The 27,505-nt window shown below is 39.6% G+C and overlaps 1 protein-coding gene across 1 annotated transcript in view; it reads left to right on the plus strand.

Annotated features, from left to right (window-relative positions):
* SV2C (synaptic vesicle glycoprotein 2C) overlaps positions 1-27,505 on the plus strand; it is a 116,809-nt gene that overhangs the window by 29,324 nt on the left and 59,980 nt on the right. Inside the window, exons 2-3 of the mRNA XM_063128645.1 lie at positions 5,644-6,330; positions 24,106-24,286. Of these exons, the coding sequence (XP_062984715.1) occupies positions 5,751-6,330; positions 24,106-24,286 (761 nt within the window). The 5' untranslated portion in view covers positions 5,644-5,750. The remainder of the gene's footprint in view (positions 1-5,643; positions 6,331-24,105; positions 24,287-27,505) is intronic.

The following is a 27,505-nucleotide window of genomic DNA, read 5'->3' on the forward strand; positions in this document are numbered from 1 at the left end:
GAAATGTATGACCACTGGACTACTTTTTATCCATGTTAAGCATCTTTCCACATGTTCATCTCCTTTCATAAATTCACATTTTATGTTTCCTCTTAATACAATAGAAATGACAGACATCACCTAAATCTAAATCCATGTCTAGACAATTCTGTGTCTCCTAGTCTCAAAACTGGATTTCAAGATGTAAAAACTTATCTATGGAAGCATCTGTGAACATCATAACATAAGATAGATATGTCAGTGACAAATGAATCAATTCTATCAAACTAATTCTATTTGTGTCTTAGCCTTGGAGGTCTAATGTTTCCCATTTCAAGCATCGGTTTCTGGCTGATAACATCCTTAGGTTATAGCAGTCATTGCTCATGACCTAATACCATTGTGACCCTCTTGATCTATACTGCCCTGTTTTGACACAAGAACCTCCATTGTCAGCTATTTACCACTCTACATCCTGGCACAGATGTTTCTAGATTATTATTTTTAAAGCATTTTTTATTGTGAAATTTCAACAAAAACAATTTTTTTAAAAAGGAAAAATTATATGCATTGATATATTTGTACATATTCATATTAATGAATACATATGAAATGCATATATGTGAAAATACAACTTTCTAGCAATTATACATTGACTTCAACAAATGTGAACCAGATATCCAAATAAGTATCCATTTAAAGGTGGTGTCTATATGCCACCTGGATGTGAGCGTTTATCTTCCAATGATTATAATATCAGTCTTTTAGCTGTCAAAAGGCTGTAGAAAATTCATTTATGCTGACCATTCTTTACTTTTCAAGAATCAAGTAGATAATTTAAAAAAGAATTTACCTCAGTGAATATTAACAATTCAAAATTTATCTGTATAATAACCTCCTCCCCAAAAGAAACAACTACTGGACATTGCCAAGACATATGTTAAAAAGAAGCATTAGCTGTATTGCGCTGCTAGCAATTAGAAAAATCAGACAAACCCTTATTAAAGAGAAGTTCCAATGTCCCATAAATATGAAACAAAAGATTTTGCTGAATAAGACACAGCCTAAGATCCATAGACACGACAAGTACAGATGCCAAAGCAATGATTCATTGATTAGGCAAAATGGGACAATCCAGTTCCCTATTCCATTCCTACTTAGTACCCTGTATATCACATTTATTCACCAACAGCAAGTGTTTATAGACATAGAAGTGACCACGCAGGTGGCTACCAGGAGGAGGGCCTTCTCTGCTGTCGCACCCCGGCTGTGGAATGAGCTCCCTAAGGAGGTTTGCTTGGCACCTACATTATATGCTTTTAGACGCCAGGTGAAGACCTTTTTATTCTCCCAGCATTTTAACAGTCTATAAATAAATTTTAACTTGGTGTTTTAAATTTGTAATTTTGCATTGCTGCTGTTTTTATCTGTTTGAGCTTTTATATTGTATTTTATAGTATGGTTTTATACTGTTGTTTTATACTTTTTTTAACTTTTGTGAACCGCCCAGAGAGCTCTGGCTATTGGGCGGCATAGAAATGTAATTAATTAATTAATTTATTATTATTATTATTATTGTTATTATTAGTAGTAGTAGTAGTATCTCGCCTTTTGCCCAATACTGGGCCTCAAGGCGGTATTACAAAGTTTAAAACATACATTTTAAAACATAGGAAAAGAAATGTAAAAAAAAAAAGTTTAAAATACACAACAAAATTAGAAGTCATTAACATCGATGGAGGACCAAATTACTCTCCAAAGGCCTGCCTGAACAAACAAGTTTTAGCCTGCTTCCAAAAGCCCATCAAGGAGGGAGCCAGTCTAGCTTCCCCAGGAAGAGAGTTCCAAAGCACTGGAGCAGCCACTGAGAAGGCCCTCTCCCATGTTCTCACCAAGCGCGTCTGTGAAGATGGTGGGACTGAAAGAAGGGCTTCTCCAGAAGATCTTAAAACATGGGCAGGATTATAAGGGAGAATACGGTCTTTTAAATAACCTGGACCTGAGCCATATAGTGCTTTATAGGTCATAACCAGCACTTTGAATTGTGCCTGGAAACAGACTGGAAGCCAGTGGAGCTGTTTTAACAGGGGAGTTGTATGCTCCCTGTAACCAGCCCCGGTCAACAATCTGGCTGCAGCTCTTTGAACCAGCTGGAGTTTCCAAACACTCTTTAAAGGCAGCCCCACAAAGAGCACATTACAGTAATCCAGTCAGGATGTAACTAAGGCATGTGTCACCGTGGCCAGGTCCGACATCTCTAGGAACGGGCACAATTGGCACACTAGCTTTAACTGGGCATCCAGGCTCAGGGCTGAATCCAGAAGTACACCCAAGCTGCAGACCTGTGTCTTCAGGGGGACTGTAACCCCATCCAGCACAAGCTGAATCCCTATTCCCTGATCTGCCTTTCTACTGACCAAGAGCACCTCTGTCTTATCTGGATTAAGCTTCAATTTGTTCGCCCTCATCCAATCCATTATTGCCAACAGACACCGGTTTAGCACAGAAACCGCTTCCTTGGAATTGGGTGGAAAGGAGTAGTAGAGTTGGGTGTCATCAGCGTAGATTGTGGGTTGTTTTGCCTGACCAGCTGCAGTAAATACTTCCAATAACGAAGAAGACTCCAATGATGTAAAAGTGGCAGAGCCAAACCTAGACATTAACAAATGCTGCAATTGCAAGTATTGCCATTCAACTATACTGGCAAATCATATTTGGCATGTAGGAGAGAAAATAGCAAGAACTCATCATCAGGACCCACCAGTTGATTCAAGTAAAAATCACCTTATCCATCCATGTCCACCATAAAAACATTTTCTTATAAATTTTTAGAACTGGATTACCCCATAAAGTCAATTTAGCATGATAAAATGGATCAAAGTGTAATTGACGTGACATTATATGACACATATCACTAACAGTAAAAACTGTGGGAATATCCCTATTTGTTCTTGTATGCCTAGAATCTAATGCCATCCATTTCAAGAAACAAACCAGACAAGAAGATTCCAAAATTGACCACAGCAGAAGAAGTTAAAACGGCCTAATAAAAACCCATTTCAGTGTTTTGCAGAACATAGGCCTTAGCTAGACCTAAGGTTTATCCCGGGATCATCATCCCTGTGCATCTACATGACACACAGGGGATCCCGGGAGCAGGCAGTGACGACCCCGGGATGATCCCAGGATAAACCTTAGGTCTAGCTAAGGCCTAAGTAGTGTTTTGGGCAATAGAAGATATTGGGGTGGGGAAAATACCCTGCTTCACTTGGCTCCACTCCTGCTGCTGCCAATCCAACGTGGCTACAACCACGTTTTAAAGATATTAAAAAAAAGGGTGAGAGGGAGACATAAAGCTGCCTCTGTTGTGGCCATAGAAAGCTTTCTTCCAAAGCTTTTCCCCCACGCCCATGTAATGTTTTGGCCTCATTGATGGTGCTATATAAATAAATAAATAAATAAATAAATAATAATAATAATAATAATAAGCTTCTCTGAAATCACAGCCCCCATTTTGGGAACTGAAATGGCCTTCTTCCTGAATTGGGAAAAACTGCAATTTTTAGGAAGGTTTATTATAGCCATATGATAGGCATTTGACCACCAGAGTTTGCTATTAGAGGGAATGATGATACAGAGAAACACAGCAACAAGCTACTGCTAAAGAAGTAATTTTTATGAAACATTGAAGGATAATGCCACAGTGGAAAACAAACTAATTTAGCCACAGTGAAGGAATGTGAGGCAAAATTAATAATCAATATAATATATGTGTTTTGAAAGGAATCAAGTTCTCTTCTTCCCTCTCCTGGCTTCAGCTGTTTTCTTATCACTCTAAGCTTTCAATTGTGAATTATATGAAATCACATTATCTTTAGATGATATATTGTAGAATGTAACTCTGCTGGCTGAGGTCACCTTTTTACAGTGTCATTTTCATGAGATGTTTTGGAACAATGTCAGGCAGATTTTAAATCAAAGATGCCCCTCTCCTGAACCATTCTTAGAACAGAATATGTTATCACCTAATCACTAGGAAATGTTACAATTCCACCGCTTTCCTGTCTTAGCAGAATTGCTAAATCATTTTGATAAGAGTGTTTGGGACTAAAATCACAGTCCTTGGAGGGATGTTTGGCTTTCTGTCTAATTGAATTGCCTTCACTCTGTTGGCCTTCAAGTGTCATTAATCTGTTATAGATAAAATAGCTAAGCATGTATCATTCATTTAGAATAATGCAGACTGGGATTCTTGTGTGGCCCAAAGATGTTACAGTGCAGAAATTAAGTCTACACTTGATTCAATTTCAAATGACTTTGCCATCTAATTTTAGGCTGATGAACCTAAGTCCCTTTCATGCAACAATATTGCATTCATTGAACATATAAAATGTGGATGGTTAGGCTGATGAGTACAAGGAGAGGGGCTTTTCATGGTCAGAATCAATTACCATCAGGGGTTCATTCTTTGCAAGTCTTCAGGAAGGCTCTGAAGACCCACTGTTTTTGTTGACTTTCCCATAATCTATGGGGCTACAGGTTTTATTGGTGAAATTTATTTTAATAGTGTTTTATAGTACCTTATTGTATATGTATTGCCTATTTGTATATTTTAAATACATAATTTTATTTCAATCCCAATTGCGAGCTGCAACAGACCCTATTATGCCCTGATGTTGTCTTTTAGAACATGACAGGGTTCAATCTCTCCCCCACCCACATCCAAGCAGGCACACCACTTCTCACCTATCCATTGATCTGCTTACATCCAGTGGCAGGTTAGCAGGTTTCTTTCTCTGTAATCCTCCTCTGATACCTGGCATTTTGCTATGGCTGTGAGCCAAGTTATCAGAAATAGCATTGGAATAACTACATTTCCCAGTGCTCCTGGTGTCTAGCATGAAGCCATAGAAACATATTAGGCACTGGAAGAAAAGGAAGTTGCAGGAAGAAAGAGACCTCCTTCCCTTTCAATAGGTGGGAAAGGGTTTGGAATGAGGCAAGAAGATGGAAGGAGAAAGGGATTGACTTCTCCAGCTTGCATTACAATCCAAGCCTGAAATGAAGTGTGGCTCTAATCCTCACCTTGTGTTTTGAAGCAAATGCCACTATTTCCTGAGATTAGTTTTTCCAAAGTAGTAATTACAAAGTTTAGTAATACCACCAATTGTAATAAACATCAGGACTAATATGGATGAAGAATAGCAATGGTACAGAATAAGCTACTGTTCTCATCTGGAAATGCTTTGGTGACATTTCATAATCTGTGTATGGATCTGTACTTATGTTTAAGTGGCACACAAACCTATGCTCCTCCAGAAGTTCTAAACTCGATTCTAGAAATTGACTCTATTTCTAAACTGATCCTCATATTTTAGTATATATGTTACAGAAGCCAGCAAAAATACCTGAAAAATAGTTTTCCTCTTTAGAGTGCTGCTTAGCTCCCTTGCCTGTGTCATCTGGAGCTATTTACTCTGCAGGAGCCTTTCTGCAGTGCACCAGTTCTCTGTTCGTGGTGCACTCTTGTTAGAGTAGTCTGATTGATCTGTGTGGAATTAGTGGGTAGATAGCCTGTCCCTTGGGCAAGGGTGACTCTACATCAGTTCTGTGATTCTATGAAGAATGAACAAACTTAAACATTTTCTTATATCTTTCTCCTAGATCTTGTTTTGAAACTGAATGTGTTTTGGAGTCTCCTGCTGCTGTTCTTTAGCACATAATAGTTCTTACACACAGAATCAGTTCAGTCACACATTGGTTAATACAAGATGGATGGAGCTTACAAGGTGGAAGATGGGACTTCATTGATGAGAGGGGCTCAGGACATTGCCAAGGAAGTTAAGAAGCAGACAGTGAAGGTGAATAAAGCTGTAGACAAAGCTCAAGATGGGTATACAGAAAGATCTTACAACAGATTCCAACGTGAAGAAGCAGATGAGTATTATACACAAGGAGGAAATTACGATGGAGAAGCAAATGAAGATGAAGGATCAAGTGAAGCAACTGAAGGGCATGATGAAGATGATGAGATTTATGAGGGAGAATATCAGGGAATCCCAAATACAGCACAGAACAAAGTTGGGATGTCAGCCTTAGGGCAGCCTGTACAAGATGACTACAAAGATCGACTTGAACTAGAGACAGAGAGAAAAGCCGATGAAGAAGAACTTGCACAGCAGTATGAGCTAATCATTCAAGAATGTGGGCACGGGCGTTTTCAGTGGGCCCTCTTCTTTGTCCTTGGAATGGCACTTATGGCTGATGGGGTGGAAGTTTTTGTGGTTGGATTTGTATTGCCCAGTGCTGAGACAGACATGTGCATACCTAATTCTGGATCAGGATGGCTTGGTGAGTGTTTGTCTTGGCTGCATCATAAATTAGGCAATTACCAGTGCTATGTCTTATTTAGATTTTTGTTGTTGTTGCTCTGTTAGGTCTTCTTATGAGGCTTACAAAATGTATTAAGATGCTGCTATGGTCATTTTTTGTTTTGTTGTATGTCTACAGCAAATCGTTTATCTTTTTCTTTAATTTGTCATGATTAATAAAGAAGAAGCTGAGCCTAAGGTGAAAAGATAAGCCAGGATTTAGAGTTCCAGAATAAGTCTTAATAGTGAGCTACTTAGCATAGTGCTCAGAACATATGTCAGTGTAACCTAGAGCTCAGAAAGTGCCTCTTTACTAGGGGTGGTCGAAGATACTTTTATTTCAGTGGGACTTGTGTGGGAACACTTTAGCGACTTATGTTGAAATTGCTTGAGACTGCTAAGATTACAGAACTGCTGTCCATAGGGAAATAAAATTTCCTAAGGTTCAGAGTTTTTGCTTTCTATATTTAATTTTAGTAGTATCCAGTCCTTTGAAATATATTTACTGATTTAAAAGCTGTTAAGATTTAAAAGCTGTTTAAGAATGAATTTGGTGAATATTGATGAATACTGATAATACCAGGCAAATTTTTTAAATGCCCCAAAATTCAGAGAAGGAATGGTGTTGATCATCAGCATTCATTGGTTTTTGTCTGAAAAATTGAGAAATCTATAGCTTTTTGGGGAAATTTCCATAATGTATGCACTGTTTATTAGCATTCACCCTTACTGTCTACAGTCTAATTTTTGTAAATGAAATCATGTATATCCTGACATTCATGTGCAAAGGCTCGTTCTGAATTTACAGCTGACCATGTATTAGAACATTAAGAAACTATGTTCCTCTTTATTTCAAGAAATGGTTTACTGGTTCTTGGCATGGTTACAATGAGTATCTTTGAGCAAAATTATTCTTTAGGTTCAGTAATGTTTGCCTTTCATCTACCATAGAATTAAGGGAGAAGGTGACTTCCTCAAATTGTGTTATCACTTAAAGGATGATTATTACCTTGCATCACATTTTCTGTAAAATTGGATAAAATGAAATAAGCCTGAAAAGGAACAAACCAGGCTGGCTCAAGATGATATCTAAGTCCAAGTGGCTGCACACCAAGATCCTCTATAATATTACAAAGGATGCTTTGGCACAACACATGGCTCGCTCACAGTAATTTCCCAGATAGTTAGGGACCTGGAACTGGGCTCAGCTCACACATGGAATGAGCCCCTAGATTGGAGTTCCCCTCTGTCTGTTTGGAATTCTGAGGAAGGGAGTGGTGATTTCTTCCACCAGTATTTAGAAAAACCAGTAAGGCAGGAGAAGCTTTGGGGCTGGTTTACTATTGGAAAGAAGGAAGCTGCAGGAGTAATTGCTGCTCCTATCACTATTTCTCCTCAGATGCTGCTGTGATCATCTTAAAGCAGCAGTTCTTTCTTTGCACGGACATCCTCCTCCTTCGCATACTCAGGGTAGAGCTGCTGCTACTGTAGCAAAGAAATACCTGGTGCTTTAAGACAATAGATGCAGCTACTGAGCAGGTTGGACCAGTGTTGGGCAGCAGCAGTGGTAGCAATTGTCCCTCCTTTCTTCTCTCTGAGAATAAGCCAGTTTTACAGGGGGCGGGGGGGGGGGCTTCCATTGGTCTACTATTATCAGTGCTGGGGAAAGGGAATGCGTCTTTGTTAGACCAAACGATAACTACTAAGGATGGAAAACAGTAGTGTTTGAGAAAAGATTTGCTTCCTATAGTGTATAAAAAAAACTGATGGGACAAAAAAGCCATCTAGTTTCCTTCCAAAAACAGAAGGCTTCCATTAGAAGAATGGAGAGAGGGCAATTTTAAGCAATTACCTTTCTCCTGTGAAACCCACGCCCTCCACCCCACCCCAGTCTACTCATCTGATGGAGCATAGAGGGGAATTGCTGGAAATTGTTTTCCCTCGTTCTGCTGATAGAAGCTTTCCATCTGCAGAGGAAAAATAGACATATTTTGCCCCTTGTTTTTTCAGTCAGAACAAAAACCTGCAAAACCTATTTACTAGAGGTGAAAGAGAAATGAACTTACACATCATGGGCAGCATTCTTGCTTTCAAAACTTTCTTTGCTTCTCTGGAGAAGAGCTATAGTCTCTTTCTTTCTCCAGTCTTGCATAATGTTTTTGTTGATATCCCACATAGATTTATTTTTTAAAAAAGAATATAATTCTTTCTTTTTGTCTAGTATTTGATGGTACTGATTTTATATTGCAGTTTTGTGATATTGATATGTCTGTTATGATGTACTTTTAGATTCCTCTTAGAAAGACAAGTGGATTATAAATTAATAAGTAAATATAAATCTATGCAGTACACTAAAAAGGGTGTGCGTGGGGGGGGAAAGAACTCTAATCTATAAGGTTTTTTATCAGCCCCACTCCAGTTATATTGAACATGCTTAAAATGACGTTTGCTTCTGTGCCAGCATCAAACTTCCATCTTCTAGTTCTACCTATTTAATTATAATTCCATTAACCAGTTGTCATGTTTCATAGAGATGCAAATGTGTTCAAAATATCTTCTGTAGAAAAAGTCTGCTAGCCATGTTGATTTTGCACACTTAATTTGGCTGTTGTCTCCATTTTGTGTATTTGCCTCAGCAGTCTGACTTTCTTTGGCTGCAGATACATCACAGTTTAAATCATTAGTTGTCACATCCACTTTTAAAACAAAGCTGAAGATCTTTAACACGACACTGAAATCCCCACAGGCTTCATGTTTAGTTAATCTTGTAAGATAGATAAATCAAGGTTTACAAGACATCTTCTATCAAAATGTTGAATTTTGTTATTTAATCTTCTCAGTTCCTGAGAGTTCAAAGTTTTGAGACTAAAAGCATAGATAAAATGAGCACCCCTTGACAGAAAAATGTGTAGCAAGTATAAAAGTATTTATTAATACTTTAAAAGGAGCAAAAGGCTATTGTTCATCCTTATCAGTTTAGTATACTACTAAATTAATTAATATGACTAAATTACTAATACGTTTCACCAGGAAAAAGTGATATTTGTGAATACATTTAGGGTGCAATCCTGTGCATGTTTAGACAGAAAAATGCTGTACAACTCTTAGTATACCACAGCCAGCCACTTTTTCTGTCAAAACATGCATAGAATTGAGCCCTTTGTGAATTTAAGACCAAGATAACTTTTGAAATATAACTTCATTTTAGAAAAAATATAGTTATTGTGAGAGTCATCCTAACTCCTGGTTCTGCTAGCTGAAGAAAGTTAGGATGTGGGGAAATGTCTCTCTGCTTGCAGGGGAGGCACATCTGCTCATGCAGGTGTGGATACTCCCATGGAAAGCTCTGTGGATGTAGAGATACTGCTGGCAGTATTCCTGCTGGTGGTAGGGGTGGTGGTGAAATGGGGGGGATGACCAGAGATGGCCTTGGATCTGCTGGATCTTAAGGCCTCAGTTACCCTGAGAGACCCCAGTGTTAGGCCCCTTGATTTTGTCCCCATTGAAACTAGGGGGGTTTGGGTAAAAAAAGAACTGCTGGAGAACTCTCTGGCTCCCACAGCCTCCTGCTCTGTCTTGTGCAAGTCAGCAGGGTTTTGGAAGTGGCAGTTAAAATACTGACTGCTATTTTAGCATGGGAAGGTGTTTTATACCAACTAGGCCAGACTGTTGGTCCATCTAACCCAGTCTTGCCTACTCTGACTGTCAGCATCCCTCTGAGCTCTCATAAAGTTGTCTTTCCCATCACCTGCAGCTGATCAGGAAATGAACCTGGGATATTTTCCATAACAAGCATGTGGTCTGCCACTGAGCTATGGATGTCGCATATTTCATTGCTCCACAATACAGTCTTGAAATCTTGAGGTGGGTGCTCCCTGGTCTAGAAGGGCTATGCTCCTCTGCCTTTAATTGAAAGGATTTTAAACCCTTTAATTGAAAGTAGAAACTATTTTAAAAAAGGAAAGGATGTCAGATAAGCCATTATGCTTAGGTAGAATTCTGTCACTATACTGTATATACATATGTGTATTAACAAACATACAGAACTTTGCCACTGAAATAAAATGAACTTCAGTGTGGTTTTGTGCTTGTGGGGATTTATTTGTTTTTTACTAGAAGCCATGATCCACTAACAAGAGCCTGATGCAACATAGAATTAAAGAATTTTGAGCCCAGGAATTTGTTTTGAGTAACTAAACAGATATCTCAGTCCTTCTGCACAAAACTCCACTCCTGGCCACCTACTACATTTCAGCAGTATAATTAATGTGTGTGTATGTAGGGTATATTTTATTGCCATATTGTTAAACATTTTGGGGTCACTAATCCTTGCCAATTTAATGCAAACATCTGCAAGTAGATCCAGATCTAACTTCTGCCTAACTCTTCTGTAAAGCAGTTTGAAGATGGCATTATGCTGCTTGTGTTAGTAAGGCCAAGGATTGTGACCTCTGTCCCAGTGAATATTTTACTACACATTTTGATAGCTAAGGAAATCCCATGCCTGCTTATGCTGGCAGATTGTCTCTTGGATGGAAATAAATGCAGTCAACAGCATCAGCTTTTACTGGACTAGTTGGCATAGGAAAACGCAAGGTTCCCCGCCCCCCAAATCAGACAGCACTATAGATTATTCTTGGCAATAGAGAGAGTGAAGTTGGCTATCAGTGCAAATATTTTAATACACTGAGTAGCAAGGTGTTACAGATTTGGTTGAATGTTATGGGGGATTTAAATCTCCTTTGGCTTTCAGTAAGACTGGGTCGATATTTCAGTGTGCTGAGATCACAGTTGTATGTCAGATTCTGTGTGTGCCTGATTTTCTTTAGTGTATGTGCCTGTTCACAGCCACATAGAAATAATGAAATTGTTAGTACAATGGCCAGCTAAGGTATGCTTTTGATTTGGTATAGCCAGAGTGGAGCACCTTGGCAATAATGGTGTGCAACACTCATTGATTTTATTTCGTACATGATTTTATTTCAAATCCGTTTCTGTTTTTGAACAGCAGCCATGAGCGTCCCTTCCCCCAGTTCCAGGATTAGGACTATGACACATAGGAGTTAACTATTCCCCCCTCTGCCACATTCCCAACAAAACTCCTCTCTCCAAATTGCTTTTTACTCAGGCAGGAGGGTAGCAGGAAGGCAACATCATCCTGGAGGAAAGGGAGCTTTGGGAGTGGGTTTTGTTGGGACTGTGGCTTGAAGGAAGGACTTAATTTCCCTTCTATTAGTCCCAATCCTGATTCCTCTTGTCCCAGCTGCTGTTTTCAAAAATATAGACATATATAGACATATGCAAACATGTATTTTTGTCACAGCTGTGCTGTAATAATGGGGCTAAGGAGAATTGTGTCCTGCTCCACCTGGGCTTCTGTCATCTACTCTGGGCAATAGCTCAGGTGAGGAGGTATAACATGAGATAGGCTGCTGGATTTGAGTTAATTTCAGGACCATGGACAGCAGTCCTGGAGCTCTAATAGTGACAAGCATTGACAGAGGAGCAACTTGTCAGGCTAGGAGCATCCTCCTGGAAACTTCATCCCCTCAGTGCTGTATTTGGCTGTTAAAGGGCCAGTGACCTTTTCTTGTAGGCATTGACTTCCCCTAGGGAGGGATGAGGAAGTGATTGGGGACTGCTCCTCAGGGTCTTTCTATCCACTAGAGGTTCACTCCTCAGAATCAGGGGGCAGTAGCATCTCCTGGGACATAGTGTAGATAGGATATGGGATCCAAGGCAGTGAGCATCAGTTCAGAAGAATCAAAGATTGGTTCTGACTCCTCCTCAGTGTCACTGACAATGGAGGATTTAGTCCACAAAGCCTTCTGGTCTTGGGCCATGACAAATGGAACATGGAACAAAGTTCAGCGTAGTACAAGTAGATATGTGTATGGCAAAGAGAGGCATTGCTAGAAACTACCACCTTCCCTTTCTCAGGCTAACAGTCTATTCCCAAGTGACAAGGCCCAACTGTCAGTAAGGCTGTGCTCTTTCCCCCTCCCCTTCCTGTTTCTAATATTGAGGAGGGATTTCTCTCTTGACAGCTTGTCAGGCCCAGCTGCCAAGCTTGCCAGATCACTTTGTTACACCCTACCTGAGGCTTTGGAAAAAGCAGTAGTGACTTTGTAGTGGGCCAGAGAAAGCAATAGTGCACATAATGTGCCACCATAGAGACACTTTCTTTAATTTTTTTTTAAAAAAACATATGAAAACTGGATTAAAATTTTAAACTTTTTTTAAAAAAAATAAAGACAGTATTATTTTCACTTTGCGAAAGAGTGTGAACTTTGATATGATGTAGGACCATGACTGTAGAATGGCCAATTAACAGCTTTAGGACTTTTGTTTGTGAGACAGAATTAATCCTAGAACATTGTATGGGAAACACTTTGTGCTTTTCAATCACATGTACCATTCATAATCACTCTGAGTCTGTAGTATTGCCATAAAAGTGCATTTCAAATTGCGGAGTCACGCCAATTTGCTACCATGACAGGGTCAATTTAGAGCTATATGAATACTGTTGCTGCATTTAGCATCAAAAGTATAAGAGAGAGAAAAATATCAGAGGCACCTCAGTTGCAAAGAAAAGTGAAACTGAGGCATTACAGGTATTACAAAGACTTAACAAAGTATGCTTTATCTCAGGCTTGTCAGTTAGGATTTTCTGTCTAATGCCAGAGGGAACTATTGGATAAGAGAAGATATCTTCAAAATAATACGTTCAGCACTAGTACTAAAGAAATCCGTCAGTGGCTTCAAATCATTACCTGGGATTAACTTGGTTTTCAATAACCCTGTTTTGTAGTTGGTGCATCACAGTATTTCATTTTATAAAGTGTGTGTGTGTGTGTGTGTTACTCTCAAGACTAAATGACTAGAGACAGAGATATTATTTTTGCAGTACTGCAGCTGTCTTCATTGCAAGACACACTTTGCATATATCAAATTAAATACCCAATCTCTAATTGCCTGTTAATTTGTACATAGAAGTAGTAGATCTATAGGATGTCATGTGGCATGGTTTATTTGTGTTTTAATCAATAAACTCTTTCCTCTGTTGCCTTGCTGAGAAGTGTCTCTATCTAATCCTGAGAGGGTTGAATAGTTCTCATTCATTTCATCTTAAAAACTGTTTGGTATCTGTCCATTAAATGTCCCTTTGGAACTAAACACAGTATATAAAAGCAAATCAGTACAATGCTCCAGCATTGTTTGGATTCTGAGTAAACCATAATTTGGATTCTGTGCAAACTGTAATTTCTAGCAAGCCACAATTTCTGAAGATCAGATGTTTTGGGGTGGGTGGATATAATCTCTCTTCCCAGCTACATGTCAACTCTACATAGAGAATATCCATAAAAGACAAATTTCAATAGCTCTTTTGTGAATATTTCTTTTGCAGAATGAATTTTGACAAGATCCCCCCGCCACCCAATTTCCTTTAAAATATTTTATTGAGGGTTACTATCATCATGAGCTTTCAAAATAACAATTGAAATTGCCAAGGGTAAATTACCTTGGAAATTTTCTTTGAAGGTCAGGTGTATTAAGAACATAAGAAGAGCCATGCTGGATCAGACCAAGGGTCCATCTAGTCCAGCACTCTGTTCACACAGTGGCCAACCAGCCATCAATCAGGGACCAACAAACAGGACATGGTGCAACTGTACCCTCCCACCCATGTTCCTCAGCAACTGGTGCACACAGGCTTATTGCCTCGAATACTGGAGATAGCACACAACCATCAGGGCTAGTAGCCATTGATAGCCTTCCCCTCCAGGAATTTATCCAACCCCCTTTTAAAGCCATCCAGATTGGTTGCCATCACGACATCTTGTGGTAGTGAGTTCCATAATTTAACTATGCGCTGTGTGAAGAAGTACTTCTTTTTATTTGTCCTGAATCTGCCATCAATCAGCTTCATGGGATGACCCCGGGTTCTAGTATTTTGAGAGAGGGAGAAAAATGTCTCCCTATCCACGTTCTCCATACCATGCATAATTTTGTACACCTCTTATCATGTCTCCCCTTAACCTCTTTTTTCCAAGCTAAACAATCCCAGTTGATGTAACCTTCCCTTATAGGGGATATGCTCCAGCCCCTTAATCATTTTAGTTGCCCTTTTCTGCACTTTTTCCAGCTCTATAATATCCTTTTTTAGGTGGGTGACCAGAACTGTACACAGTATTCTAAGTGTGGTCGCACCATAGATTTGTATAAGGGCAGTATGATACTGGCTGTTTTAGTCTCAGTTCCTTTTCTTATAATGCCTAACATGGAGTTTGCCTTCTTTACGGTGGCCGTACACCAGGTGGACATTTTCATGACATATTCTCATGACATATTTCCCTAAACGACTTATGGGCCAAGTCAGCCTCTCCCCTGCCTACATCTCATAAAATATAAGGCCCTTATAAACCCTTCTTATCAAAAGGGAGCAGAGACCTGCTCCATTTCAGTGATAGATTGTCTTCCAGTTTTGTACTGCAGTTTTTGTGCACCTTCATTCTCTGAATCCTTTTACCATTTCTCTTCCTCCCAACTCGCCATCCTATTCAGGTGAAACTATGGTCTCTACCACATTTGCAGTTCTGAATGCTAGGCTGAAGATGTACCTTTTATACTTGCAGTATTTCAGCATTTTCACCTAGACCATACAGGCAAGGGCATTCCATCCTTTCAAAGTATTGCCCACTGTGGTCCCTTGTCAGTATAAGAACTAGTATCCACAGAGAAAGCACATTCACATCAATTTTCTGAAGCATGATGCAGTGAATCTCATCCTTACTAGTCTTTGCACTAAGCCTAGCTTTGGTTACACCACCACCTTCTATGCCCAAGTCTTATATCTCCACATGGAAAATGTTCTCTGTCTGGGATTCATGGAGAAAGTTGTGAGTATCTGCTCCTCTGTAATACTTCCTTGACTATCCCTTTTCTGAAAAAGATGCCAGCCTCTCCTGATCTTCCATCAAAGGTTAAATAGTAATCACTTCTGCATTCTACCTTCCAATCAAAGATGTCTCTCTGTTTATGTACCCCATTGCTTTGTGGGCTCCCTAATATGGACCCATAGTCTCCTCCAGGGCCGTTTCTACACCTGCCTTTTTTCCTGGGATCATCCCTGTGCATCCAAATGACACACAAGGGATCCCGGGAGCAGGCAAGGATGATCCCTCCATTTTCATGGGATAATCCTTAGGTGTAGAAAGGGCCGAGGAGTCCAGTAATAGCTTTTCTGCCTAGTTTCCTTAACATCAAAATTGTTAGAACCACTAGAAACTTATCACTTCTATGAATCGTCCTACAAGGACACTATTCTAGTGGGCTGTGGGGGCCAATGTCTGTGAGATATTGCAGCATTTCAGATGGACTCACCTTTTTTGCAGTTTTTCAAAGACAAATACCGTGAGCTTCGGCTATTGGGCAGTATAAAAATGTAATAAATAAATAAATAAATAAATACGCCTTTCATCTCAGTTCAAGCTCAAGATTTTTCTATATTTTCTCTTATCAACTTGATTTTTCCAGAGTTTTCTCCATCTTCCAGCTCTGCATATGAGTGAAGTTTGCATTCTTTGGATATTAGCCATGTACTAACCTCCTAAGGGGACAAAACTAAGCCATTTTCTAAGACTTAATTCCCTTTTCATAGCTTACAAGGGCCTCACAAAGGGCACTCCTATTTTTATACTTAACTCTGCTTTCACCAGCTAATGAGAATAATATTCCATTGCTACGGCATGTAAAGAATTCCCTCCCCTTTACCAGTCTTCATGTATTTCACATCTGTGGCCATCTCAAAGGCCTTTGCCAGAGGATTTCATCTTGCTGACATTTGTACAACTGTTATCTGCTCAACTTCCTCAACCTATGTTCAAGCACTGCACCCTTGAGTTCCAGCAAGACATGAAGGAGGCTTTAGTAGAAGACCTATGTACTCTCTTTGACCATCTCTCCCTCCCTCCACCAGTTGACCTTCCCATATGTGAGACTGTGCAGAGCTCCTTAAGCAGAAGAAAGAGCTGCCTACAATTGTTCTTGGAGGGGGTTTGCCTGAGCATCCTACCATCCTATGCTCAAGATTCTCCATTGGCATGCAGAAAGAGGCATGGCCCATATTTGATTATTTATTTATTTATTTATTGAATTTTTATACCGCCCAATAGCTGAAGCTCTCTGGGTGGTTTGCTGTATTTGATTATGCTCTCTATGAGAAGCACTGGACAGATGTGTGACAAACAGTATATTCCAAACAGAACAACAGCTCCCTCTAGATTGTCTCTGATCAGAACCCTTGCCTGGGAATCCTGTCTTCGGTTCCCAAAATACTTTTTGAGGTTATTCCTTCTTTTTGCAGTGCTTCAGCTGGCCTTACTTGGCTAGTTCTCTTATAATGTAGTTTCAGATACATTAAAGAGGGATTATTTATACCTATAAATAATTTTCTGATTCGATCGCTAGACAACTTACAACAATGCTCTGACCTTTGAACAAAATCATAGTTCATCTCCTAAAGGGTCCTGGACCGCTTCGCTTCCTAATAATCTTTGTACATTTGTGCTTGCAAGGAGGAGGTGGCATGAAAGCCACAGTATCCATCATGCATCGATTGCTGATTTCAAAGTGAACCGCCCAGAGAGCTCCGGCTATTGGGCAGTATAGAAATGTAATAAATAAATAAATAAAGTCCTTTGCCATTGGACAATGGTTAAAAATGGTAAAGGAAACAGATGTAGACCTTCTTCCTGAAGCCACATGGAATACTATTTGGGTGTAGCAGTCTCTGGAGTTGATTTCAGTAAGGATATGAGGATCCTCACTTAAGGTGATTCACAGATGGCACTATACCCTTGCAAAGCTTCATTATATTAATAACGCCCTGTCACCGTCATGTTGGAGAGGATGTCAGAAAAACGTTCCCTCATCCACATGTGGTAGTCTTGCAAAGTGGTCAAAGTGGTACAATTATTTCATAGGTTGTAAATTAAACATTTGAACCAAATGCATTGCTTGCTTTGTTCTCTATATATTTGCAAACTAAAGTTCTTGCATGTAAGAAAGAATTGACTACATTTTTATTAGCAGCAGAGCAGACAGAAATAGCTAAAAACTGGAAAATGGCTTCAGGGTATAATATAGACAATTGGATCCTGTGACTTCGAAATCTGGTTCTGGCTGAAAGATGGACACATCAAAGCAGACAGGCAAGAAGTACAACTCAGTAGGATTATTTTCTTGGAACTTGTTTTCCTTTTATATCACATATCAACAGAGGTTCTCATCATTATCTAATTTATTTTTCTGGAAAAATGTTTGTTCGTAGTTTAAAATCCAAAACCCGCAGTTGAGCAACACCTTTATTAGGACCAATCAAATGCCACAAAACTGTGTGAACATTGAAGTTTTCTAGAACACTTAATCAGGTTTGATGGTACAAAAAAGTGAGGGTGGGGGACAAAAGTACAAAGATTAAGCCAGATGTGGCCATGAACCCTGCAGCTTTCGTAGTTTGTTATATAACCACACCAGTACTGAAAAATAGAGCTTCAGCTGTTGGGTGGTGTAGAAATGTAATAATAAATAAGGAAGGAAGGAAGGAAGATGTATTGTAGTGATTTATTTGTTATGTTTATTGAAGGCATGTCTACACTAGTCATTTTCCCCATGGTTGTCCCTGTGAGTCCAAATGACACACAGAGGATCCCGGGGGAACCAGAGGTGACCCCTCCATTTTTGTGGAATAGCTGGTTGCCCAGTTATCCCAATTTTCCCTGTGGTCCAAGGACCATCCCGAGGACTGTGGGAAGTGTGGCACGCTATCCCATCTCCTCACATGTAAGCGCAGCACTGGAAATAGGCACAGAGCTGTGTGGGGAGGCTCCATGCCCTTCAGGAGTGGGGCAGCATTTTTGCCATCCCTGCGATGGCAGGGGGGGAGGGTGTTGGCTATGGGTTTTTTTTTTTTTTTACCCGCACATGCAGCTCCTTGTCTCTTCCCTTCCGGGACATCGCGCAGCCATCTGGAGGCTGGGAGAAGATCACGGAAGCAGGTAAGTCTGCAATCCTCCCCCCTTCCTCCCTATACACCTTGAAAGTGTTAAAACAACAAAACCAATTAGAAACATTGTTAAAAAATACAGTTCTGGAATATGTTGGTTTCAGTGGAGGTAAAATGTATTAGTTGTTGGACTCTCTTTATTTTTATTTGGCATTATGTGTGTGATTGTTGCCTTCCCTTCCTTCTTCTTTTACTCCTCCTTTCCCAAATAAACTCCTTTTGGCTGCATTGTCTTAAAAAAATTCTCTCTAAAATCTTCCCCTTGTGTCAAGACTGGATGGTTAAGCTACCATGTTTCAGGGATAAGAACACAAGCTTCTGTAAGATTGAGTGTTCTCTGGGTTTTGGGAAAGAAAGTACAAAAGCCCCTTACTTAAATAATAATAAAAGTAATCCTAGACCTGGGGCCTGTCTTGATGACGACGCATTGGCTCCGTGAACCCCCCAAACCCTACAGTCTTGCTCCTGCAGGGTTGTGCCAGGAAATCCCCACACCAAGGAGCAAGCATGGGTTTATACTGATTATCGGAGCTGCCGCTACTGCCTGTCCCTCCCTGACATTCCCTCCCCCCATACCTTGTAGGCTTTCCCCACGTATTGACAGCCAGCTCATAAAGGCAACAGAAAACTTCCCAGCAAAAGAGAGTCTTGTTTACACAGAGAAGAGACAGATTCTTCTCTGGAGGAAGCACATGGGTGTTCCAGAGGCCATTTGACTCGCTGCCCCTCCCCCTGCTCAAGGGGCCAGCGACCAATCGGGTCGCCATCTGCCTGGTTGCGCCTCCACCACGACTCTGGAGAGATGATAGATGGTGAATGTACCATCCTTGCCTCACTCCTTTTTAAAAAGTCGATGTAAGTCCGTGCCTTTTGGTTTGGGGGAAAGCCCCAGGATCGCTGCATTGTATAAGCTACTTAGCGGCACTGTGGAACCACCCTAGGGTTTTCCCCACATATAGACACCCCTCCTCCCCAGGCTGAACAAAGAGGACTTTGGTAATAGGGTTTAGAAGTATCCTGAGCAGCTGGATAACCTAGGGTGTTCAAGAAAGGATCAGCTTGTGGTGGCAGCCTGTCAGTAATTTAGGAGAGGCTTTACAAAAAGTCCGTCTACCTGGAAGGGAAATTCTTCCTTTCCCTTTGTCCCACCCCCAATCCATCATAACACTATTGAATAGGGCAATGGTGGCTTCATTCTTTAAACCCATGTAAGTAATGCTGCTGTTCATGGATGGAAGAAAGAAGACCAGCACTCCCAGTTCTCCAGAGTTTACTGGAAGGTCTCACATGTGATGGGCTCAGGCTCATATATTGGAGTGCTACGATTATGTTTTCCTGAAATGAATAAATCAAGAAAACATAATTTTATGCTGAATGTCTAGACCATGATCAAGCACACTTGCTTGGAAATAAAGGCCACTAAAATCAATTAGACTTGCTTATAAGTAGATACATTAAGGGCACTTTCTTTTATCATTTTGGACTTTCTGCACCTAGTTTTGAAAAAAACAAAAACACCTTCCAGTGTTTAGTTTCTGATTGCATTATTGTAGAAAATGGAATGTAGCTTTGGTTTTAGTTTTCTTTTCTATATGTTTGTCTTGTTGAGGTAATTGCTAGAACTTGCTGAGGACTAGAGCGTATAAATCTGTTTTAAGCATTTATTAATTTTCATCAGATCTAAATTAGTTGTTTCCGGTGATGTGTCAATGTCTTTATATATGTGTGTGTGCGTGAGTATAAACAGAGAGTCACAGAGAGAGTTTGGTTACAGAATTGGACTTTTAGAAACCTCTGTTTCAAGCCATATTCTTTGGAATTATAATATTATTACTGAAGCACAAGTGATAAACCTGCAAAGTTATCATTTTGCTATGTTCTGTAATATACACTGTTATCAGAGAAAACAGCTGTGAGCAAGCAAGATACCTCCATAGAATATACTCTGTGTGTCAGTTTTGTGCAGACCAGATTTCCCAGCATGCAGAAAACTGATAATCTCTTGATCTGATTATTCTATTTGTTCTCAAATAATCTTCATTTCTAAAACTTTTATAAAAGATCACATCCTAAAGCTATACACATGATTTTTAAAATTATGAAAATAATCCTGTTGATAAGGAAGTTTTTTTATATATCAGTAGTTGAGCAACTTTCTTTTTCATGATACATGTATGGAATAATTGCTTCATCTTCATAGTCTAATACATCCTGCTGTTCATGGAAAATGAATTCTACTTTACGGCTATGGAAATGTGTAAAGGATCACTCCTTCACAAAGGTAACAAACAAATCCTGTTGGCTGAACAGGACTGCAGATCAGTTTCTTCATGCCCCAAGTAGTGAATATGCAGAAATGCCAGGACCATGACATTGTAGTTTGGAGACATTAATACCAGTCTCTCCAGTCAGATTGGTGGTTTTCACCTTAATACAGGTAAGAAGTGCATATCTGGTTACATGGCATAGTCTGAAGGCACATGATAGAACCTCAGTAAGCCTGGGTATGGTCAGTGCCTGGATAAGAGACCACTTGGGTACTCTTGTTGGGTTCCATGAAACAAAGGCTATAAACTTAACAAACAACAATCTGAATTTAAATGTAAATGCACTTCTGTGTTTGCATTAAAATGCATTATGTGGTACTAATTTTGCCCATTGCACTTTTGAATGTAGGCATCTTTTGATGAAGTGCAATAGATTGCTATTTCCAATTGTACTGGAATAACTGAATTCTCAGGTGAGGGGAACCACACAAATGCAAGCCGAACTCCATGAATGCTTGGAGGCATTCAGATAAACACATCACCTGAAAACAGAGTCATCCCTTTCAAACATTTGCCTAGTTTATGCTAGTAGGAGCAGTGATTAAACATGTGTATTGAAAAGCCATTTGTTTTGCTTATTCAGTGGTGAAGGAAAGATGGGACATTTAATGACTATAAATTTTGGAAACATTTCTAAGAGCTGCTGCATACATTTTGTTTGCATCATCATAACTAATATTTTATTTATTTACGGAAGGTAGTTTTGGGAGATTGGGGACACTATCATGATTATACAGTCCTGATACTAATTGTTTCCTAAAACTACTATCAGCCTTGGAGGAGAAAACTTACAGAGTTAAGCTTTAAGCATGTAGGGTTTTCCCTTGAAGGCTCCCCCATTGGTGGGGGGAATGGCAATTTGATTTTGGGCTGCATTGCAGAGACCACAAGTCAGATGTCCCACCCACATTGCATCCCTGATCATTGTGTTTCCAGGGAGTTTCGGCTATTGGGCGGTATAAAAATGCAATAAAATAAATAAATAAATAAATAAGCCCTCCCACCAAAGTGTGAGTGAATAAAGAGGTTTGCCAAGTAATCCACAAAACTTTATTCAGCAAATACACATCTCTTCGCACCTGAATAGAGCTTAAACACTAGGAACTTTCCTCTAGGCTAAGCTTGGCTAAGTAAGAGAAACAATTGTCCTTTCAACAAAAAGGGAAGGTCTTTTCCCTGAGTGCCTTTCACTTCAAGGAGGATTCTTTTGAAGAAGGGTTTGGTGAGACACTAGCAGAGCTCATTGCCTCTCGCCTACTTTTAGCTTCACCTGTTTGAACCTGCGGCGGACTCTAGGATCAGCCAGCTCTGAAATCCCCTCCCCCTCTGAGGATTCCTGCGTTCCCACAGACTGTGAGTTGTTAATGTTTTCACTGAAAAGGTCCAGTGAAAATTCATCCCTGGCGTGTGAAGATTCTGGGAGAATCATCTCCCCCACTTCCTGTGTAAACTAGGAAGTTTTTAGTCCTGTTTCTTCAGCTTCAGAATGTGCTTCTGCTTGATAGCCTGAAACACCTTTCCCCACACCAAGGGGAACAGGCCTGATCTTGACACTGATTAAAATTGCACCTCTTTTGAACAAGGAGGTTTGCCTTCACATAAAAAGGGTCGGTGTGAGAAGGCAGTTACCAGTATTCTCCATGTGATAAAAATAACATGCAGACCAGCCTTAATTTGAATGTCCTTATTTTAAGCAGAGCATTTTGCTCTTGTAATGTATTGTATTGGTTCTGATTGTGAAGGAGAACAGATAGCCTGCACTGGGTAGAGGACAGAATGGGTTAAAAGTAGTTGGGAGAGGGTAGTTTTAGCAGGTCATTTTTGTGCATGAAGTTTTAAATTGAACAGGGCCTCAGCGACAGATTACAGCAGGCCACCTGGAGTGGGGAGGAGGACAAGATAACAAGACCTTGGTGCCAGGAAGAAGCCCCTTATCAGCTTCAAGGCTGAAAACCATCTCAAGCGGCAGGAAGGAGGATTAGACAGCTGGGAAGTGTGAAAATTTAAGCGCCTGGCTGACACTAAGGGGAGGAGGGAGTTGAAGATGAAACAGGGAGAAAGGGGCATATTGTGAGGGGCCCCTCCCCAAGTCTTTGTCTTGTACCTTCCTAAGATGTGTGGAGGTATCCATGGCAATGACAACGGCAAGGCCCTACTTAGGACTAAGTAGTTTTAGTTAGGTTTCTTGTTTTAAAGTGGTTACTGGGTTTTATGGTATGCATGCTTATTAGATGTTTGTAATTAGTCTTCCCATTTGCACCCTACCCTTAGTCGGTGAATGAAGTCTTCTACTTCATTATTGTGTGCTGCTGATCTCTTGCTTCGTGGTTCCCGTGCTAAATCCAGAGATACTGAGCTAGGGTTCTGGTGCCCTTCAATAGAGGTTCCCCGGCTAAGGGCCTCTGGAAAGGTGGTGGCAGTAAGTGTGAGGGGGAAAGTTACCCGTTCTCCTTTGCTCTACCTTTACACTGATCAGTTACTTCTAATTCCTATAAAAGTTTGTGTGTCAGTGCTAAAGGTACATATTGACATTATAAGTACTAGTGGTAGAGATGGTTTTGCTTCATTTTCTGTATTCATTTCCTCAGATGTAAAGTTGGCCTTTTTTATATAATGACTTACTGTTTTACAATAGCTATCCTTTTAGTAAATTCAATAGGTCAGTAAAATGTTAGTACTTTGCCAATGTTGTAACTAATAAGCAGGCAATACAGGTTTTTTTTAAACACAGGTACAGTTGTGTATATAGCATTGCACATACAGAAACTCCCAAATCAGCTTGCTGAAGGCCTTCTGCTATCCAGCAACAAGACTAACAAAGGAGCGACAGTTATGTTAGTTAAATTGCATATAGTTGGTTCCTTCTCTCTGTGAAAAAAATCCTACTTGATGATAGAGTAATGGTTATAAGACTTGTCTGAGGTGTGCTGCTGAGGCTGTTACAAATAATTTCTTATGCATATTTTAAAGAGCAATCAGTCAATAACTGGAGAAAAAGTTGTTCTCTTGAGACCATATTTATACTACTTCTCGTAGTAGTCAGTGTATTGCTGTGGGATGTCTTCTCAATTCCATATTTGCTTGCCTTTTATTTATCTTGCAGCTATATTCATCTAACTAAGTAAATATTAAATATTCAGTAAGATAAACATGAAATATGTATGCGTAAGGAATGTTTTGCTTCTGCCATAAATTTGTATGCTGATTATCCTCTTACAGTCTCTTATATGTAGTTGTTATTTTACAAGTTATTTTATATTATGCATTTGGGAGTGGAGGAGGAGGAACAATTCATTAGGATTTGATATTGAGACCTGTGCAGTCCTTCATTATGTAACATATTCTTTTTTGTGTGTTTCAGGTAGCATAGTATACCTTGGGATGATGGTGGGGGCATTCTTCTGGGGAGGCTTGGCAGACAAAGTGGGAAGGAGACAGTCTCTTCTGATATGTATGTCTGTCAATGGATTCTTTGCCTTCCTTTCATCATTTGTCCAGGGCTATGGCTTCTTTCTCTTCTGTCGATTGCTTTCTGGATTTGGGTAAGCTCTTCCTTGCTTTCTTTCACTTCTAATTTAACTTTATGCATATTCTCTGCTTTGGGGAGGGGAAAGCATGTTAATGGTTGTTGGTATCCCACCATCAAGAAATCAGATTTGAGGATAGTGTGGTTGTGCTATGTGTTCACTCAATAGAGTTTCTCAGCCTAGTCTCTTCATTTCCCTATTGTGTATTTTTGGCCTTGTTGGTATAGAGATCGAATTTAAGGAAAGGATGGTGGAAGAAAGGGAACAGTGCTTTCTTTTGATCTGACCAGATACTTAAAAGGGACATGGAACACCTACACTTTATGTTACTGTATCCCGGAGGGGTGGGGAAAAATAATTATAGGCATTCAGTTTCAAAATATACGCATTATAGAGGGGTGCGGTTCCAGAGGCATACTGTTATGTATGTGGCTTTCCTGCCTGGTGGTTATGGATTATTGGTTGAATATAACTTATGTCCTTACTGGAAATAACATATCAAACAAATGTCTGTCGTGCATTGATTTTATTTACTGTTGATTTTTATTTACTGTTGAGAACAAGTGTTTGTTGTATAAGATATCGGCTAACTGCCATTCATTTGAAAATGGCTGCCCATTGGAAAATGTGAGAAAGCCCATCAGAGCAAAAGTGGATGGATAAAATGTGGGCCACAGCGCTCTTAAAAGAACTATTGTAAAAAAACATGAGGGTACCGTAAGGCAATGTTTATTACAGTGTGGCTTCCTTTTATTACCTGTGTCAACAAGCACTTTGGAAGACCCCATTCCATGCAATCAAATGCTTTTTGAACATCTAAAGAGACCATTACTCTTTTATCTATACATTTAATAGAAACTAATATATTAATCATTTTCTCTTAAGTTATTCATCAATCTTCCTACCGTAAGCCCTACTGCATCTTTTATAAAATGTTCTGTATGCTTTTTTAAAGTGATTAGCCAAAACTGATGCCATTTTTGTTATTAATGTTTAATGGAGAAATGGGCCTTTAAAATCCTATAGATATTAATTCCATGCCTTGTGTTGGTATAACAATGATATTGGAATTTTATTTGCTACTAAATTTTGATTATACACCTATGTTAATATAGCTGCCAAATTTCCTTAAAATATTCCAATTAGGACCAGATGCCTTGTTTGCTTTGGAGTTATAGATACCCTCCTCTCCTGAAATATCCTAATTTAACCTGCCTCTGTCTCCTCCTGATATTGCAAGAATGATCAAATTATTCTATTTCAATTTAGTGTTGGAATGTTTTCCCCTCAATATCTCTCAAAACTTGTTCATTCTTTATGTTCATCCTATTGACATTTTCAGGCTGCAATCCTTATATACATTTACCTGGGAGTAAATCCAGTTAAATTCAGCAAGGCGCACTTCTAAGTAGAGATGCCAAGTATAATTGCCTTATTTCTTTCCATCTTGTTAGAAACATCAGTTCTATTTTCTCTCTACCACTTTAAACGTAACATCAGAGATCTTTGATAAAGTTGTTCCAATGTTTCAGTGTTCCTTCTTTCCTTAGCTAACAAGCATAATGTATCATTTGATGTCTCATATATGCTTTATGGTGCTTCTCATTTTGTAGTTAGCCAAGTTTTCCCCGTTGATACCTTGCACAGGAATATTCAAAGGTCTTTGAATTTCTGAAACAGAAATTGGCAGAGCAATCCTATGGTCCCTGGGAGAGCATTCCAGCATCATAGGATTTTCAGAGTTTCCCCTCCCAAGGCCATGATACTGCTACACCCTTGTGAGGAGTGTTCTGTGTTCTTATTCTTCCCCAACACCACCTCACAGCCATTGCAGAGAGAACCATTGTGGCTGCTTCCCAATGTTGCAAATCTGACTTCAGAGAGAAGAAAAGTCTACCAAACTCTGTTGGGTGGGGAAGAGGAGAAAGGAGAGGCCAGGATCAGAGGAATCCTATGTCCTTTCCAGCCCTGCCTCCACCCCTGGCAGCACATCCAAATGAGCTCAAAGGCCCTTCCAGAGGATAAAATAAAAAATGAGAGTGGAAAAGCAAAAAATTGCTTCCATCTCTCCTCTTGCCATGTCAGCAGCAGCAGCCTGTTAGAACGTCGGATTCTCGAAACCCTCCAAGATTGGAGTCTTCCTTCTACCTGGAATGCAATCCATAGGATTGTGCTCTAAGTCCATACTCTTTTCCTAGCTTTCTTTTTTCTAGCTTATGAACCTCTATAATACTGAGTATTATAGAGTAATACTGACCTACACAGAGTTTCTCTAGGCATAAATTGCTGTTTTTATTCATCCAAGATGACATCTTGATTTGTTCAGCAGCTTGAAGATTCGCAGGAAAAACTAATAGCATTATATCTGAAAATGTTACATCTGAAAATATTATAATGTAGGAAATAAATTTCTCAAGGATGAGTACAGCAATTTAGACATGGGTGTTACATGGGTGTTACAACTTCAGCAGAGTCAGTAACTTGAAATGGGCAACTGTATATTTGTATATTAAAAGAGGCAAGCTGCAATATAGTTTGCCGCTTTTAATATAGAAATATAATAGGCAGCTGTGCCTTGCAGCAGAATTTTGAGTTGGGGCAGGAGGGGAAAATACCATTTATGTAAAGAAATATTCTAACATTCCAGGCTTACACTCATTATCTAGCAGATCAGAATCAGTCTTAAGATGAAAAGGCACCCTTTTAATAAAGAAGTTGAAGGATTTCATTACGATTATAGGAGAAGCGTTTATGTAAAATAAACAGAGGAGTGACTGAGATATGAAAGAGTATAGGATAGCTTACGTAAGAATTTTATCTATACCTACTGTTTTGTGTGCATATCAGTGCTCCCTGCCCTGTTAAAATTAGTAAGAGGAGAGTTGAACTGGATTGACTGGGCAAGCTGGGCCAGGAAGAAAGGGATCAGAAAAAGATAATCTTTCTACCACATCTGAGTAGAGAGTAGAGATGGATGAATCTGTCAATTTTAGTTTCTCATTTCTAAGGGTGTTTGCAATCTTTGATTATTGTTGATTTCCAAACTTAAGTTCATCCTGTCTTTGCATCCTTTTGCAATATTTTAAAAAGTTTGCACAATAATTCACATACCTTTTACATGCACATTTCTTCTAATCTATGAATTGCTTTACACAATTTTGCCTAAAATACATAGGTTTTGCAACCAGTTGTTCATTAAATAATGCAATTCTGGACATTCTTTATTTTACTAAT

The sequence above is a fragment of the Elgaria multicarinata genome, chromosome 6, assembly GCF_023053635.1.
Source record: "Elgaria multicarinata webbii isolate HBS135686 ecotype San Diego chromosome 6, rElgMul1.1.pri, whole genome shotgun sequence".
NCBI lineage: Eukaryota > Metazoa > Chordata > Lepidosauria > Squamata > Anguidae > Elgaria > Elgaria multicarinata.